This window comes from Prosopis cineraria, unplaced genomic scaffold (assembly GCF_029017545.1).
Source record: "Prosopis cineraria cultivar Desert tree isolate PC_DT_omini unplaced genomic scaffold, ASM2901754v1 PC7, whole genome shotgun sequence".
NCBI classification, from domain to species: Eukaryota; Viridiplantae; Streptophyta; class Magnoliopsida; order Fabales; family Fabaceae; genus Prosopis; species Prosopis cineraria.
In genome coordinates this window covers 22,078,100-22,094,088 of record NW_026555338.1, presented here as the reverse complement: position 1 = coordinate 22,094,088, position 15,989 = coordinate 22,078,100, and the positions used below count along the sequence as shown (strand labels likewise).

At 31.2% G+C, this 15,989-nt stretch overlaps 1 protein-coding gene and 1 long non-coding RNA gene across 5 annotated transcripts; one reads left to right on the top strand and one right to left on the bottom strand.

The window, feature by feature from the left end:
- The first annotated feature begins 288 nt into the window (after window positions 1-288).
- Window positions 289-3,253, top strand: LOC129315251 (uncharacterized). Of its 2 annotated transcripts, XM_054958836.1 has the most exons (3): window positions 289-298; window positions 1,785-1,972; window positions 2,654-3,253. In XM_054958836.1, exons 2-3 carry the CDS (start codon window positions 1,895-1,897, stop codon window positions 3,200-3,202), a joined length of 627 nt encoding a protein of 208 aa, XP_054814811.1. In that variant the 5' UTR covers window positions 289-298; window positions 1,785-1,894; the 3' UTR covers window positions 3,203-3,253. The 2 variants fall into 2 exon arrangements, with proteins under 2 accessions (XP_054814811.1, XP_054814810.1); XM_054958835.1 differs by lacking the exon at window positions 289-298 and having other exon boundaries at window positions 1,778-1,972.
- Window positions 3,254-9,595: 6,342 nt separating this feature from the next.
- On the bottom strand, window positions 9,596-12,296 carry LOC129316833 (uncharacterized). Of its 3 annotated transcripts, XR_008594806.1 has the most exons (4): window positions 11,916-12,296; window positions 11,425-11,578; window positions 11,152-11,258; window positions 9,596-10,981 (listed from the first exon to the last, which is right to left on the bottom strand). It is a non-coding gene; the product is annotated as an uncharacterized LOC129316833 (long non-coding RNA). The 3 variants fall into 3 exon arrangements; XR_008594804.1 differs by having other exon boundaries at window positions 9,596-11,258; window positions 11,916-12,294; XR_008594805.1 differs by having other exon boundaries at window positions 9,596-11,578.
- Between the last annotated feature and the right edge of the window lie 3,693 nt (window positions 12,297-15,989).

Here is a 15,989-nt window from a genome sequence, read left to right as displayed (position 1 = left end):
TAGAATCGGTGGATGCTTCGGGTCATAAAACTTGTGCTGGAATATTGAGACATGAGATCACCGAGGAGACTAGATCTTGGGTTTCCAACAGATGCTGGGAAATGGTTTCTCTACTGAAGCAGAACTTGAAGGTATCAAAGCTGGACTTACAGTTATGTAAGAAACGAAATTTGTGCAAGATTAAAGTTCATACAGATTCACTTGAAGGGATTAAATTCATCATGCAGGACCGCACACCGTGTCACCCGCTAATGCCAATTGTTAGTCAGATAAGGAAGCTACTTATCAGCCGTATGAGGTAGAGATCATTTTCAGTGGCCAAGTTCTTGAGGCTTTTATAGAATATACCTGGGGCTTGAGGTTTTCTTTTCTTTTCTTTCTTTTTTAATACTTCTTGAGGCTTGAGCTTTGATTGTAAAAAGAATGTTAAAAAAAAAAAAAAAACCTTCTGAATCCCAACTTTTGATTGTCCTAGCGCCCTGGCGTGGATACCTTGAGGCTTGACCTTTCCTAATGTGTGACTTCTTTTTCCTGTGGGATGTGGTCTTCAATTCCATCGATACCCAGCATCTTGTTCTTTTATTTTATTTATAATAATTCATAATGGTAAATTATTTCATTCATTCCTTCCTTTTAAAAGCATTGAACGCCAAACCAATCAAAACACTAATTAGAATATTAATAGTTAACATTGTATTGTGATCAAATCAATCATAAAATATTTTATTAAACCAATCAAGATATTGGTTTAACCATTTTTTTTGGGTTCAACTAGACCGATTGATATGGATTTTCATAATATGCTATAATTATTCCTTCTCATCTTATATACAAGCCATAAAAACAAATTCTCTCATTATAAAGTAAGTTGTTGACTTTTTATTACAAAATTTTCCTTATACCTCTAATAAATGTCTGTGGAAATTATGTAATCAAAGTATACATATTTAATATGAATAAAATTAAAATTTATTATATTTTTTATAATTTTTAATATTTTTTAAATTTCAATAAAATATATTTAAAATGATTTATAAATAAAATGAAAAAAAGTAAGACATATTTTTTAAATTTAATTACAATTAATTAGGTTAGGAAAGGGCAGATTGCCAATTGAACTATAGTCACGCATTGGATGATTCAAGATTCAATTTTTTGAAAGTGGCCAACACAGTCCTAATTAAATTAATATATTTTTAAATACTTGCAAACTATTTTAAACAATAAAAGGTAAAGAATAATAACAAGAATATAGATTGGATGAATATTAATTTTAAATTTCCAAGTTAATTTTCAGACGTGCTAGTTTAAAATTTTTAGATTGTTATATATTTAATAATTAAAGAAATAAAAGTTGCAAGCAGAAAGAGAGTGTGTGTGTGTGGGTGTTTGGGGGGGGGGGGGGCGCAAGCAGATCCGCAGTGAAGCTTTATATAATTGCTTTTTGGTTGTGAGGGGGGGGGGGGCGGTGTGTAGGCAGGTCCTGACATATTCAGGTGACAAACTTTAGTTATTGATTATTAAAAAAAAAAAGAAATTGACCTCTTCAAAAAAAAAAAAAAAAAAACAAGAGCGAACTACATGAAAGGCTGCAACATGTTGATAGAGTTACAAAAAAAAAAAAAAAACTCATTATTCATTATGACTGTTTTACTATTACAAGGCTGATTGTCAAATTTTTCACTCATGCTTTTTAATAAACCGCTCTGCACAGACGTTCAATATAAAATCTCTCTCTCTCTCTCTCTCTTCTTGCTGAATCCATTTCTGTATTTGATTGGCAGAGATGATGTATCGAGCGGCTGAAGCTCTAACGTTTTTTGTGACGATCATCTTCAACTGAGTCGTGGCATTATGGCTGAGGAAACTCTGCACATGGTTGTTGCCGCCATCGATGCCACCATCATCGGAGGGTGAGAACGAGAACGATCTGTACAGTATGGAAGCAAACAATAGTCAGAGTCTGCTGTTGGTGAGTTTACATGCTGAAGAAACGTCTAGTTTAGTTAGTAGATTCCCTTTTCGTATGCACAGCTAAGAGCTTAAATTTGCTTTCATAGTTATTTATCGGTATTTAATTTGTTCCACTGTCACAAATATAATGGGATTCTCCTTGAACAATTTTAATATTAATTCAGACATTAAGGTTAAATGAGAAATGACTTGACGGACCAAGAATTTTAATTCCTTTGAACAACCTTGGTCTTTTTTTAAAATAATTTTCCCTAAAAATTATACAAATAAAATAGATTCTCAATAATTAAAGGATTATATATGTAGATATATTTTTTAATCTTCAAGGATTAATATATTTAATTAATCAAATTATAAGTACTTGATTAAAACAAAATAAAATACAAGGACCTAATTGAAATTCAATAAAAAAATTAGAATGACTTGCGGATGAATTTTGCCTCAATTTCATCCGTACAACATGTGGAGAAATATATTGAGAAAAGCTTGTGCCTGCACAGTGCATATTTAATCATACATATGACTTCATCTTTCATTTGGACTCTTTACATACTCTTCTCCTATACCTCTTTTCATATATTTAATTTTGTCCGTACAATATATGGAGAAATATATTCAGTAAGGCTTATGCCTGCACGATGGATAATCATATGATCGCTTCATCTTCTGTTATTTTCAGCAAAGAGAGACAACATATAACCACCACAGCAATAGCCACAACTTCTGCTCAAGAAGACAAGATTCTATTATGTTCTTGGACACCAATAACTTCAATTTCTCTCATGAAGCCTTTCCCTCCAACTTGATCTACGCTCCCTTGATTCCAGTTCTACTCAGCTTCCTTCAAATACAAAGTTCAGCTACCAGTCTTTCACCATTCAAACTTCATCCCATAATCTTTGAGGCTTCTATCATATGCTCTGTAGCATATTACTTCATTGTAGCAATGAAGTTCTTGTTTCGTGGTTTCGCTTCTCGGTTTGGAGTGCTCGTGCCAGCATCTAGCTCTGTGGCTGTTGCCCTTTTGATATGTCTGATTCTGCAGCTTACACGGCGGTCCGTCTTCATTATTTTGTTACTTTTGGGTGGATTCTTGAAGTTTCTCAACGAAATTCACAAAGGAAAAGGTGATAAACGACGTGGTTCCCAATCAAGAGCCAGAGAATTACCATTCTTACCACTACATGATATTAATGTTATATCCGACCGCTTGAGCATTCAAGATTGACTGAAAAAAACTCTTTCTAGCTTTCCCTGTCTTTCTACTGGCACACAGGCCATTGTTGAAAAAAATAATTACAACAACAACAACAACAACCCTTTATCCCACTACGTGGGGTCGGCTACATGGATTGCAAGACGTCAATGTGCTCTATCAACATTATAACGTCTATTATCCATGTTCATGATAGATTCAACAAAGTTTTACATTGATTGTTGATAGTCTAACACAACCCTCCTCCTTTACCCGGGCTTAAGACCGGCTATAAACATAGGCGGAGTTGTTGAAAAAAAATAAAAATAATTAAATGCATTAAAAGAAATAAAAAAATAAAGTGATCAAAACAAGGAGTATGAAGATAGGCTATTTATATTTATAAAGAAAAGAGTAATTTAATTCATGAAATCAGTCGCTACAAAAAAATAAAGACTTTTAATAGCAATTAAAAAATTATTTTACGTCAGTTCTCAAAGAGATGTTATTTCAAGGGACGTATATTGATTGTATAATCAACGTTTTTGGTCTGGTGTACTTCTTGCCTTAGACTTAATTAGTTTGGAGTAATTTCATTGTCGCCATGAAAATAATGGAAGTAAGAGAAGCAGATGAATATGTCAGTTTGATGTAATTTCTTCTTGTTGCTTAGTTATCCGTGCCCTTGTATTTTTTTTTTTTTTAAAAAAAATTCTTTCTTTTTGTTTCTAAGTAACTAGCTTTGCACGGTATGATGCATCCGGTCATTGATCCACCGGAGGGAAAAACGAAAGCAAAAGGAAAGAACTGAAAATTTTAATAAATTTAATTAAAAATAGATATATAAGTGAAGTTATAAAACATACTGACATTGACAAGTATATATACAAAGCACATCTTTATTTTTATTTATATGTTATCTACTTCCTCGCTACAACATATAAGATAATTTTAAAGGGATCTCACATATCAATTAAAATTTGTTTTCTAGTTGAAAATATATAAAATTACAATATTTTTTTCTATTTTGCCTCCAATAATGTTATAATTAATATCATGGTGATTGATAAAATATACAATTAATATCTCTTTCTCCTTTTTCAAGATAATAAATGCAAAAGTGTGTAATTACTGAAAGATATCATGGAAATTCCTTATATTTTAGGATGGAAGGAGTATGGTTTAATTATTTATTTTGTCCAAATCAAGATGTAGGGCATTGGTAATTAATTTACAATTTATGAAAAAAAAGTTAGTTGAAACTTTAATTTTTTAAAAAATTTTACATCTTTTCAATTTTACTTTTATTAAATACTCTATATAAGTGCTTTAATAATGATAATTAAAATTTTAATGTATCATTTTTTTTAAAAAAAGGGTTATAGTTAAAAAAATAATTATAAAAATTACTCACTATTTTATATTTTGAATTAAATAAAATTTTTATAAAATGTCGTATATTATGATTCAGAGTATATAAGTTTAAAAGAATTTGGTCCAGGAAGCTTAATAAGGCCTGGACAAACTTACTTTTAAATTTAAAGAATGTTTATATATCGTCTGCTATCATAAGATACAGGTCTAGTATAAGCCAAATAGAATCTTTTCCTCTGATAATTCTCTCTCTTCTGGCAGGCCTCTGCAATTCTATTTCTGATTATTGCCCATTGTATAAATTGTTGAATGTTGCCGTAGAATTGCACTCATGATTGCCACTCAACGTATAAACAACTCATTTCCGGTATGAGTATCTCCCTTCTATTTTCTTCATTGATTACTTGCGACTGTGACGCTACGTGTCAGTTTTTCACCACCCTCCTTCTTTCTATGATATATGCCATAATCATATATAACAGCTTTGTGTCACAGTTTGAAAAGGTCAGAAATCGTAAAAGCAGAAACAAAACTGTGTGAGCGGACCCCTTTCAGTTAGGTTTGGTAATTGTTCGAGGTTCCATGGCAACCATTAAAGATGCTCCCACACTCGAATCCGTTCCACAATTTGAACACACAACGCCCATGAGATCTCCCCCCATCAACGGGAAAGAAGGACGTACTTTGTGGTATTTATTTATTTATTGTATTGTATTGTAGTACGTTACTCTTCTTCCTTTTCTTTTTCTTTTTGCACGCCGCTCACTTTTTGCGCTTTAAATCCCAATTGATCACGCATTGTCCTGTAAATCTAAATCCATATTTTATACACTCTTCTTGCCTTCCTTTCTTTTTTACATACATCTTGCCTTTCTTCACTTGTTTTTCAAAAATGTTGAAATTACAAACTTTTATTCTAACTTCAATTTACAAATCTTAGTTCATTCTAACTTCAATTTTGTAATTTTTAATCCGACCATGGAATTATCCAAATTAGATTTTGGGCATCATAAAAAATAATTTCTCACTAGTAACTAATGATTCAAAAGATGAATTGCTATCACCATAGTCCTGTCTTATATACTATGGCGCCATTATGATGATGATGATGTGCTACTCAGTAGAGTGGTGGTTGGTGCATGATTTTACAATTTTGCCATAGATGGATTCGAGTATTTGAACAATTCAAAAGCAATACGGCTTTGTATCATCAAATTAAATCTCCCAAAGCTTCCTCCTTTCCAGTTTCCAGCAATGATTCTCTCGGGCGATCACTTCAACATATCGGCCACTTTTCATCCACGCACTTCCCTCTAATTATCTTCACAAATCTACTCACTGACCATCCTTGTTTGAGTTGCCGTTCCTAATCCTACATGTTTCGCTAAGAAATAGCTTCCCCCCGCCCCCACCCGGGGGTAATTAATTTTGATTTTGCATATTGCTTTTTCACATAACAAGGTATAGAATGAGGCAATCTCTCGTTAATCAGATAGCAGGAGTGGAAGAAATGTGTTAGTCACTATATAAAAAACAAAAAGGAATTTAGTAGCAGATCATTTTGTCATTTTTGCTGAGTTATTGTTATGCAGCTTTTTGCTTTTATTTTATTTTCCATATTTGCTTAAAAAGTATTTAAATATTTGTTTCTATCAAAATATGTGTATATATAAATATATTATTTTAATAATTTATACTCAGAGACATAACAATGTTGATTTGAGATTCTGAAAAGCATAAAAAAGTTGATTTTTCTCACTAAGACAGTTTTAATTTTAAATTTTCAATATTTTTTACTTGAACAGTTTTTACTTTTTACTCACCGAAAATATATTTTCCCATTTTTAATATTTTTATTGAAAAATAATATAATAAAGATAAAAAGTATTTAATGATTAAATTCATAATATTTTAATTTAAAACACAAGAATAAGATTTAAATTTAAATAGTTTGAAAAAATATACTATATATATATATATATCTTCCAGACAAGTGAGGTACAAAATTCCAGCTTTCTCTTCTCCACGTGGCAGGATTATTTTCAGCATTCAACTATATATTGCTTGTTTCTTTCTCCATGGTCACACCTCTTATCCACATTGAATTACCCCTATACCCTGGTTGAGGGGGTGCGGTATGTCAAAGAACTGCAGACAAACCTCCTAAACTCACTTAATGGGGGCAAATTAAATAAGCTTTTTTTTTAATCAACTCACTTACTATGGAGAAAGAAGAAGAAGAAGCTCTGCACGTGCTTACCGTGAGACTAAATGTTCTTTAGGGCAGATAGAATTTCGTGGAGGTTTCGTGAGAAGTTGACAGAAGCTGAAAGAGTCTGCAATTAAATATCTATTTGTGTGTGCTGGGCTGGCTTCCGCAGTAGACAACCTCGGCTCCTCAGGGGTGCCAAGGTTCACTTCTTCCAAGGCAAGGGTTCTTGGACCTCTGGCGCTACATCCTCCAGTTTCGACTGAGCTTTATCTAATTCATGTAACTCTCTTTCTTCCATCTGCCTGCTACATGCAAGAATGCCTCGGTGGAAGCACTTTTCTGCCGAAATATTGAAACATAGAAACGGAAATCTACCAACTCAGAATTCAAAGAGATTTTTTATTGGTGATAAATATTTTATAAACAATTTTTTTTCCTAAATTAAAATATATGATGGTATATTGGTTTCACATCCATATTCATATTCTTTTATATATTAAAACTAAATATTGGGAGACCAAATGTCTTAGTTAAACATTCGTCTTCATTGTCCTCAGTATCATCTCTAATTCTTTCTTTCCGATACAATAATTGCAGCTGTTATGAATTTAGTGGAAATACGAATTTAAATCTAGTGTATCATGTTCATGTAAGACAGCCGGAATCAGACATTTGTCTAATGCGCAATCAGACAGCCGGAAGGCACCAACAAAGGGTGGGGGCCACCTTCGACTGTCATACCTCAACGTCCCGTAATTAACGGCTGCAGCTGTTCTCCAATAATTAGGAATGGTAGGTCTTGTGATATTTTTTATGTATATATATATATATATATATATTCTCCAACAAAGGTTGAGGACGATGCTTAACATGTTAACATGCACGAGTTACGAGGGACTTATAGAATCGGTGGATGCTTCGGGTCATAAAACTTGTGCTGGAATATTGAGACATGAGATCACCGAGGAGACTAGATCTTGGGTTTCCAACAGATGCTGGGAAATGGTTTCTCTACTGAAGGAGAACTTGAAGGTATCAAAGCTGGACTTCAGTTGTAAGGAACGAAATTTGTGCAAGATTAAAGTTCATACAGATTCACTTGAAGGGATTAAATTCATCACGCAGGACCGCGCACCATGTCACCCGCTTATGCCAATTTTTAGTCAGATAAGGAAGCTACTTTATCAGCTGTATGAGGTAGAGATCATTTTCAGTGGCCAAGTTCTTGAGGCTTTTATAGAATATACCTGGGGCTTGAGGTTTTCTTTTCTTTTCTTTTCTTCTGTTTTTTTTTAGTACTTCTTGAGGCTTGAGCTTTTGATTGTAAAAAGAATGGGGAAAAAAAAATTTCTGAATCCCAGCTTTGGTTTGTCTTGGCGTGCTGGCTTGGATAACTTGAGGCTTGAGCTTTGTTTTTGTTTTTTTTTAATTGTCCTTTCCAAATGTGTGATATGTTTTTCCCGTGGGATGTAGTCTTCAATTCCATCGATACCTAGCATCTTGCTCTTTTTATTTTTTTTATAATAATGCATAATGACAAATTATTTCATTCATTCCTTCCCCTTAAAAGCATTGAAAACCAAAGCAATAAGACAATAATTAGAATATTAATAGTTAAAATTGTATTGTCATCAAATCAATCATAAAATATTTTATTAAACCAATCAAGATATTGGTTTACTGTTTTTTTTGGTTCAACTAGACCGATTGATATGGATTTTTATAATATGTTATAATTAATTCCTTCTCATCTTATGTACAAGGCATAAAAAGAAACAAAATGATCATCTTATGTACAAGCCATAATTACATCGTTTGTAATAAGAACCAATATAAAAAGTTTATTTTTAACATCAGTTCTAACTAGAACTGGTGTGCAAAATCATCTTTTGAAACAAACAAAATGATCATTAAAAAGACCCTATTTTATTATCATTGCATAAATTTTAATAAATTTTATAATAAATACAATAAATTCTAATATTTCGACAAGTTTAATGATATTTTCAACATTTAGAATACAATAAATTTATAATGAAAAGGAAGAACAATAAACCAATAAATATTTTCGTTCCTTGGATTGTCTATTTCATCCTCAGTCTTTCCTATTTGGAGTACAATAATGAAAGAACAATAAGATTATTAACTGACTTCCAGAAAATGAACATTCTATTATTAAGAGCCAGTACAATTTCATCTTCATATTATTAGGCACTTCAAAAATGAATTTGAATCCGGACATTTAAAAAGAAACATGGAATAAAAAGAAAAGGCAATTTTGAAATACTATATATTAGCTGAAATGGCCAAAAGGAGAATGAAAGCTTTTGGCTTATTCATTAATAGTAGATGGACTAACAAAGAAGTAGAATGACAAGTGGAAAGCTTTACTGATGCGAAATGATTGAGCTCAAGATTCCCATAACTGCAGCTATAATATATTAATATAAAGGATTTAGAGGAGTAGAATTTTTTTTTAAAAAAGAGAAACTATAAAAATTACCTTCACCCGTCGTATGCAAGCATAAAAAAAGTAAACAATTTGTACTTCTCAATTCCAATAAACGTATGAGAGGGTTCATGAATGTTATATTATTCGTGAAATGATCAAAATTAAATTTCGCCCTTTTTAGAAATTAAAACAGCATCAGAAATATCAAAAAGCAAAAAAAAAAAAAAACTAAACTGAGACATTTCCTTACTTTTGGACCCACTTAACAAGTCACAGCATATATGTGTGTGTGTATATATATATATATATATTCATCTTTCTTAATTAATCAGGTACCAGTGCTAGTTCATGTTCTGTAAAAGCTATATATAGAAGTAGATGATTAAAAAAAAATCAGAAAGTGATTCAAAGATCAACCACGGCTATATTAGTAAGCTTGAAGTGATACAAGTAAATTTACCCAACACTCCTAGTCCTTGCTTTTCTGTTGTATCTCTTTTTCATTCGCATATGCACATCTGAATAGGCCAATATTCTTAAACAAACACAAAATAATGAATACTTGTTAAGTGATAGAATAGAAATGTACCACTACCACTAAGTGCAGGCTTCTCCAAAAGGGACATCACCAAAATGCCTAATTCCAAGTCCTTTGTTCTAGTCTTCTTCTTTAGCTTTGTTTTTTTTCCTTTATTTCTCTGTGAAGCAGCTCTAATTTACAATTCCCATTGCTGTACAGATTCCATCAAATACAAACCAAATACTCAATAATGCAACAAAATAAAACCAGTAGTCCTTTCTTATTCTTTTGGCAAGAATGCAAAGGCGATAGATCCAACACCCAAAACATCTAATCAAAGCTGTAGTTGTTAAAGCTTGAATTGAATGCGAATATACGCACAAGCCATTGGGAAAAAGGAAAGAAACACAAACGCTAAATAGGAATAAAACAAATCAAGTGAGATGACATATGATGCATATATATATATATATATATATATTCAGAGAACAACCATTCTAAAGCGGAATATTCATTAAATCAAGGATATACATGAAGGATTCGTATAGCATGCTAAATTAGAGAGCAACCATTCTAAAACTCCTAAATCAAATAGGGCATTTAACCCATAGAACATTACCTCTCTTCTCTTGGCAAAAATGGAGGAATACAAGCAAAATAATGAAGAAAGAGCATCAACGAAGGCCAACAAGTTTTGGGCACAGTGAATAGGAGCACCGTGGGTTAACCACGATGATGAGGCATTGATGAGAGTGATGATGGAGATCAGTGAATGCAAGGGACCTTTTTAAAGACTTTTTATGTTGGTTCCTTATGGAACCCATGTATAAAGTAATAAATTCTTAAAATTTTTAAATTTTTAATCACTTTTTACATCAGTTTATCAAGCAACCGATGTATAAAATATTACTTTTTAAGAACTAATGTAAATTTCAATTCAAGTTGATAATTATAAAATTGCTACCATCTTGATTTTCTATATCATTTGCTAAACAACCTATATAAAAAGTATCCCCATAAAAAGTCAAATTTGCACTAGTGAGTTATAAGTTATGAAATTTGTGGAGTAATTTCTACATTTGTAGTTTTGAATTTTCCCATAAGAAGGATGATAACAAGATAAATGTACGAGCTTCTTATCATGCTAAAACGAAGAATATGTGACAATCTATATTGGGTCAAAGAAAGTATACCTTCTACTTTTTGGCCAGGAGCAGTTGTTCCCTTATTAGAGTATTTTTCATTTACCTTCATCTTGTCACCATGAAAATGATAGAAGTTAGAGAATTAAGCCGATGAATATGTGAGTTTGCTCGCCAAGCAAACTCAATAATCCATCTTCATGGTGGGATACAGTGATGACCTTATATTAAAAAGGAAAAAAAAACAAAGAAAAAGATGGAAGAATAGTTCTTAATTCTTACCTTACTCGTGATTGTTGTATATAAACTAATAATCAGAGAGATCATTGTTAATAAGTTGGACGGATTTATTGGGGAGAATTGTTATATACAGAGCCTTTAATTTGTGTCTGAAAGGAAAAAAAATTAACATTACACGGTTGTGTAGATCTACAAGAGGAATTCACAGAAATTACATGATAATTACAAGAATAATGAAAATGTTTAATCCGTTTGTTTTCTGGTACCAATATTGACTTGATTGATTAAGAGCTTGGTGAACTCTAACATATATACCTTGTTTCTGCGTTGAAAATATATATCCATCTGGTGGACCTGCTTCGTTGCTCTGGCGGGACTCATGTTTTGCTTTCTGATCAGCTGGTTTCATCTGCGTTTAGACCTCGCCAAGTTTAGTGCCATCGGACTTGTATTTCGCTTCTCGCCTTCTCTGTGTTGAAGAAACCGAAGCTTATTATTGCGATTTTGAAGGAATTGAAATGGTACTCTCATCCAACTTTCTGGGTCTTTTTCTTGGGAAATAGATGTTAACTTCATTTCGATCTTGTTGGCCAGAAAACTACTATTCCTACCAACCAACTTGGGTGAAACGGAATGGAAGTTCAGATACAGACTGTGCCACAGAATCCCAAAGCGAGATAAAAAAAAAATGTTTTGATGGGATCTAGATTATCTAGTTCGTGAGATACACAGTTTCTTGTATACATATATAAAGAAACAAAAGGCCGGCTTCGGATATACTAAATCGAGGACTGGTAACCACGCACCTTTGACGCTCAGCCTCTGCTGCTACAGGACCTCAGGCTCAAACATGGTCACAGATCTGGAATCCCCGACAACAGTGCCCCGTTGCTCCAGCCATTAATCAGTAGCGAAGTAAGTCTCAAGAAAATCTCTCCGGTCGCTGTGTACGGTGAACGATTTTCTCTAGGAGAGAGGAGAACGAGAATTGGCGGAGTTTTGGAGCTATGAAAGAGATGAAAATTAGGGTTAGGGGAGGAAAAGTGAAGAGAAGAAGGAAGAAGCTGCCATGAAGGAAGGGAGGGGGGAGAGAGAGAGAGAGAGAGAGAGAGAGAGAGAGAGAGAGAGGGCTCCTCCTTCGGCTTCTTCGCGAGCATGTCTTTGTTACCGTGACTAATGATGAGAGGAGAGAGAAAAAAAACATATTGCTCACGGTTTATGAAACTGAATGAAATCGATGACAAAAATAAGGTTCTATGATTTTTCTAAATCTTAAACGGTAATATTATAATATGTTTTTGGCGCACTCAAATCCCACACCATCATTGTTTTCATCCCTCTCTTTGGAATTTACAAGTTAATATCAATATAATATATATTTTGTTTGAGAAATTTAAAAAAAGTGTGGTTTATTTCTTTTGAACTAATATGTAGGAAGTAACATAATTTATGTATATAAATAATTACATAATCTCTTTAGATCTCATAATAATGTTTAATTAAAAAAATACAAAACCTCTACATTTTGAAAACAAGTTAGGAATATTTTTGAAAAAAAAACTCTCGTATCAAAAAAAATAGAAATAGATTTCTTTTGAATTGATTTTTAGGTAAATAAGCAAATTAATTATCCTATAAACTTTATGAGTAACACCAAGCAACTAAATTTATTTGTTGTATAAATTTTTTATTTAGCTTTTGAAAACAGTACAATCCAGCTCCTATTTTTAACAAAAGTAAAATTTAACTGTTAGTTAATTAAAAATAACAAAAAATGATCGTAAAAATTACAAAAAGGACCAAAAAAATTATGCTTAAGGACTTAAAAATTATAGATAATGACCCAAAAAATTATAAAAAAGGACCTAAAATTTTTTGTCATAATTATAAAATGTATATTATCAATTTTTTTATTGCAAATTTTTCTTTTTATCTTGGTGAGAAAAAGTATGTTATTAAAACACAGATATTTAATAGCACAAAATTAAAATTTTATTAAATTTTTAAACAGAATTTTAATGAGTTTTAGGAATTTTTTTTTGGCAAAATGTGTTAAACATAATAATAAAAGAAGCATTTACTTTGGATGGAACGTTGGTGATTCAAGAAGTATGTTGGAGAAAAGTATGGATGGTTGATTGAAGAGCAATTAATGGATGCAAGTTCCGAACAAGAATGTTATCCAATTTGCACGTATTTATAATAGTATCACAAGTATTTATATAAGAAGAGAGAGTTGTTTTATTTAATTCATAACACACGTGTGTAACGTGGCAGGAACTGGTGTCCGATCCAAGACCAAGTCGGAGGCTTGAGAATGATGATTTTGGTAGAGTTTGAGTATTTTTTATGATGGTAGCTCCAAGTTACGAGATATGTGATTCAAAGCTGATTCATGAAAATTCCAGCACATGTTGTTGGCGTTCTGGGGATCCCAAACATTTCTACGATTGTCCTTTCTTTAAGAAATAATTTCAGTAATGAAATTGATCAATGAAAATTAATTCTCAAAAAATTATTAAAAACTGATTCTGACGCAAATATATTATTTGACAATATTTTAATGAATTTGATGTAAGTGTGTCAGGTTTATCAATATTCCCTTCGGTGCCTTTGAGAAGTGACTCCCACCAATCTCCCAAATATCAATGTAAAAAAATAAATAAAATAAAAGTATATAAAATTTAAAAAATGCCCCTATGTAAAAAAAAAAAAAAACAGAGAATGATAGTTAAGTTTCAAAACAGTGAATTAATACTAGTTATGTTCTCGACAATTTTTAAAAAAAAGTAAGTTAAAAATATCAATCCAAATTATTATAAATTTGAGAGTTTCAATTACATATAAATATTTAAATATCAAATTTAACTTTTAGATTGTAACATAAATTTTTATTTGTAACTGTTTGAATTAATATTTCTAATTTATTTTGTAAAAAAATTTATGAAGGACTGAACTAGTATTAATTCATTGTTTTGTGACCAAACTGTCATTTGCTCTATAAGAAATTCAAAAAATGATGTCATATTCTTTTTTAATATTTCCTAAAAATTGCATCTTAACTTATAAATAAGATTAAATAAATCTTTTAGAATGTACTTTATAAATGAGATCAAATGAAGTATATTGGATAGCAAGAGTAAGGGGTACAATGCCGAAGACCGTGTGTTTTATATTGGATAGGAGGAGTAAGGGGTACAATGCCGTAAATGGTGTGTTTTGATCTACACATGAGATAGGAAAATATAAGTATACTATAAACTTTTTTGAGAATGTTTTTACTTTTTACATACATCTTCCCCTTCCTCACATGTTTTTACTTTTTCGGGCTTATGAACGCACTCAACCCTCCATCATTTGAGGTTAGAATTCACAACTTTCTTTTTTAAAGTGAATGTGAGGTGTTATATTAGGATTAAAAATAGGCTTAAACATAAAATTGGCCCCTAAAGTATGGGTCTATAAGCATATGAGATCTTAAACTCAATTTTAATATAATATTTATTTTTAAATTTTAAAAATGGCACAATATGATCCTTATTGTTAACAAAGTTAACTTTGAATGTTAATTAACATGAAAATAATAGAAAAGGGTTACAAAAATTATAGAAAGTTACATTGAAGAACCTAAAAATTATAGACAATGACTTACAAAATTACAAAAATAGATCAAGAAAAATTTATTGTATCCATTTGTGTAATTTCGAGGTCCCTTTTTGTCATTTTTTTGTCAACAAGTGATTATAGTAAACTTTTGTTAACGGTGGAACCAAATTATATAATTTTTAAAAGTTAAAAGGGAACATTACAACAAAAGTGATCGTGAGTGAAAGTGAAAATATTATATTTTTGAATTTAGATGCTCAATTTAACTCATTGTCATTATTCCAAAAATTGAATTTGAATGGTTAAGCTAAAAAGATACCTTTATTGCTTATTAATATTATATAATTTAACAATAACATCCTTGATCAAAATTGTCAAACTCACAAATTTAAGTAAACTCATAACATAAATGTAAATTCGAATCATAAACTCATAAGAGTTTGTTTCTATTAATAAATACCCATTAAAAGTACATAATTAAATAATTAAAATGTAAGATATGACCATAATTTGATTTAGATATATTTAAAATTCAAAATAGATTATAATTTTAAAAATTTTATTAAATCTAAATTATTAAAATTAAATCAATCTATATTGATAGATTATCATACTCAACATAGAAATTTTAAAATTGGACAACTGCTTTTTGGTATTTCTTTTTTTATTAATATTAGTTTTATTTATTTTTATTTTTTTGAATTGGGTCCTACCGCTTCCCTTAATTGAGTTTTACCCCATATCTACTTAACCCACTCAAGTCAATAAACAATCAGCAAGTTTAGCAAGTTTAACAGAGTTACACACAAGTTTAATTAAATTTATATTTAGTTCATGTATATAAATAAGTTGACTTGATTTTGTAAGTTAAAAATATAAAAATTATAGACTCGAAAAATCAACTCACAATTTTAACCAAGTTTGCTTCGCGGCATAGTTTATGAGCAAGTTGACATAATTTTATAAATTAAAAATGATAAACTCAGAGTCTAACTCAAAAATTTAACAACCATTTCCTTAATTCATTGAAATCCGAAGATGAAAGAATCGCGAGCAGTCATGTTTAGACAAAACATAAAAAAGACGCGTCGTGCTGGGTCCCGCGAGGTCCCAATCCTCACTTCAAGTGACTGATCTTTAAATGCTGGCAAATAGCAATAAAAGCTATGGGAAGACAGAAAGCACAAATGCCGTTGGAAATAATGCAAGTATCGTCAGGCATCATTGATGCCAAAAAATAAATATTTAATACATTCACTCTGACTCAATGAAAG

What these genes read in the sequence shown, in the direction of transcription:
- LOC129315251 (XM_054958836.1), top strand. Translation starts at nt 1,895, where the DNA reads ATGCCACCATCATCGGAGGGTGAGAACGAGAACGATCTGTACAGTATG. An exon ending in ATAGTCAGAGTCTGCTGTTG is followed by an intron (nt 1,973 to 2,653) that starts GTGAGTTTACAT and finishes TGTTATTTTCAG; the next exon opens with CAAAGAGAGACAACATATAA.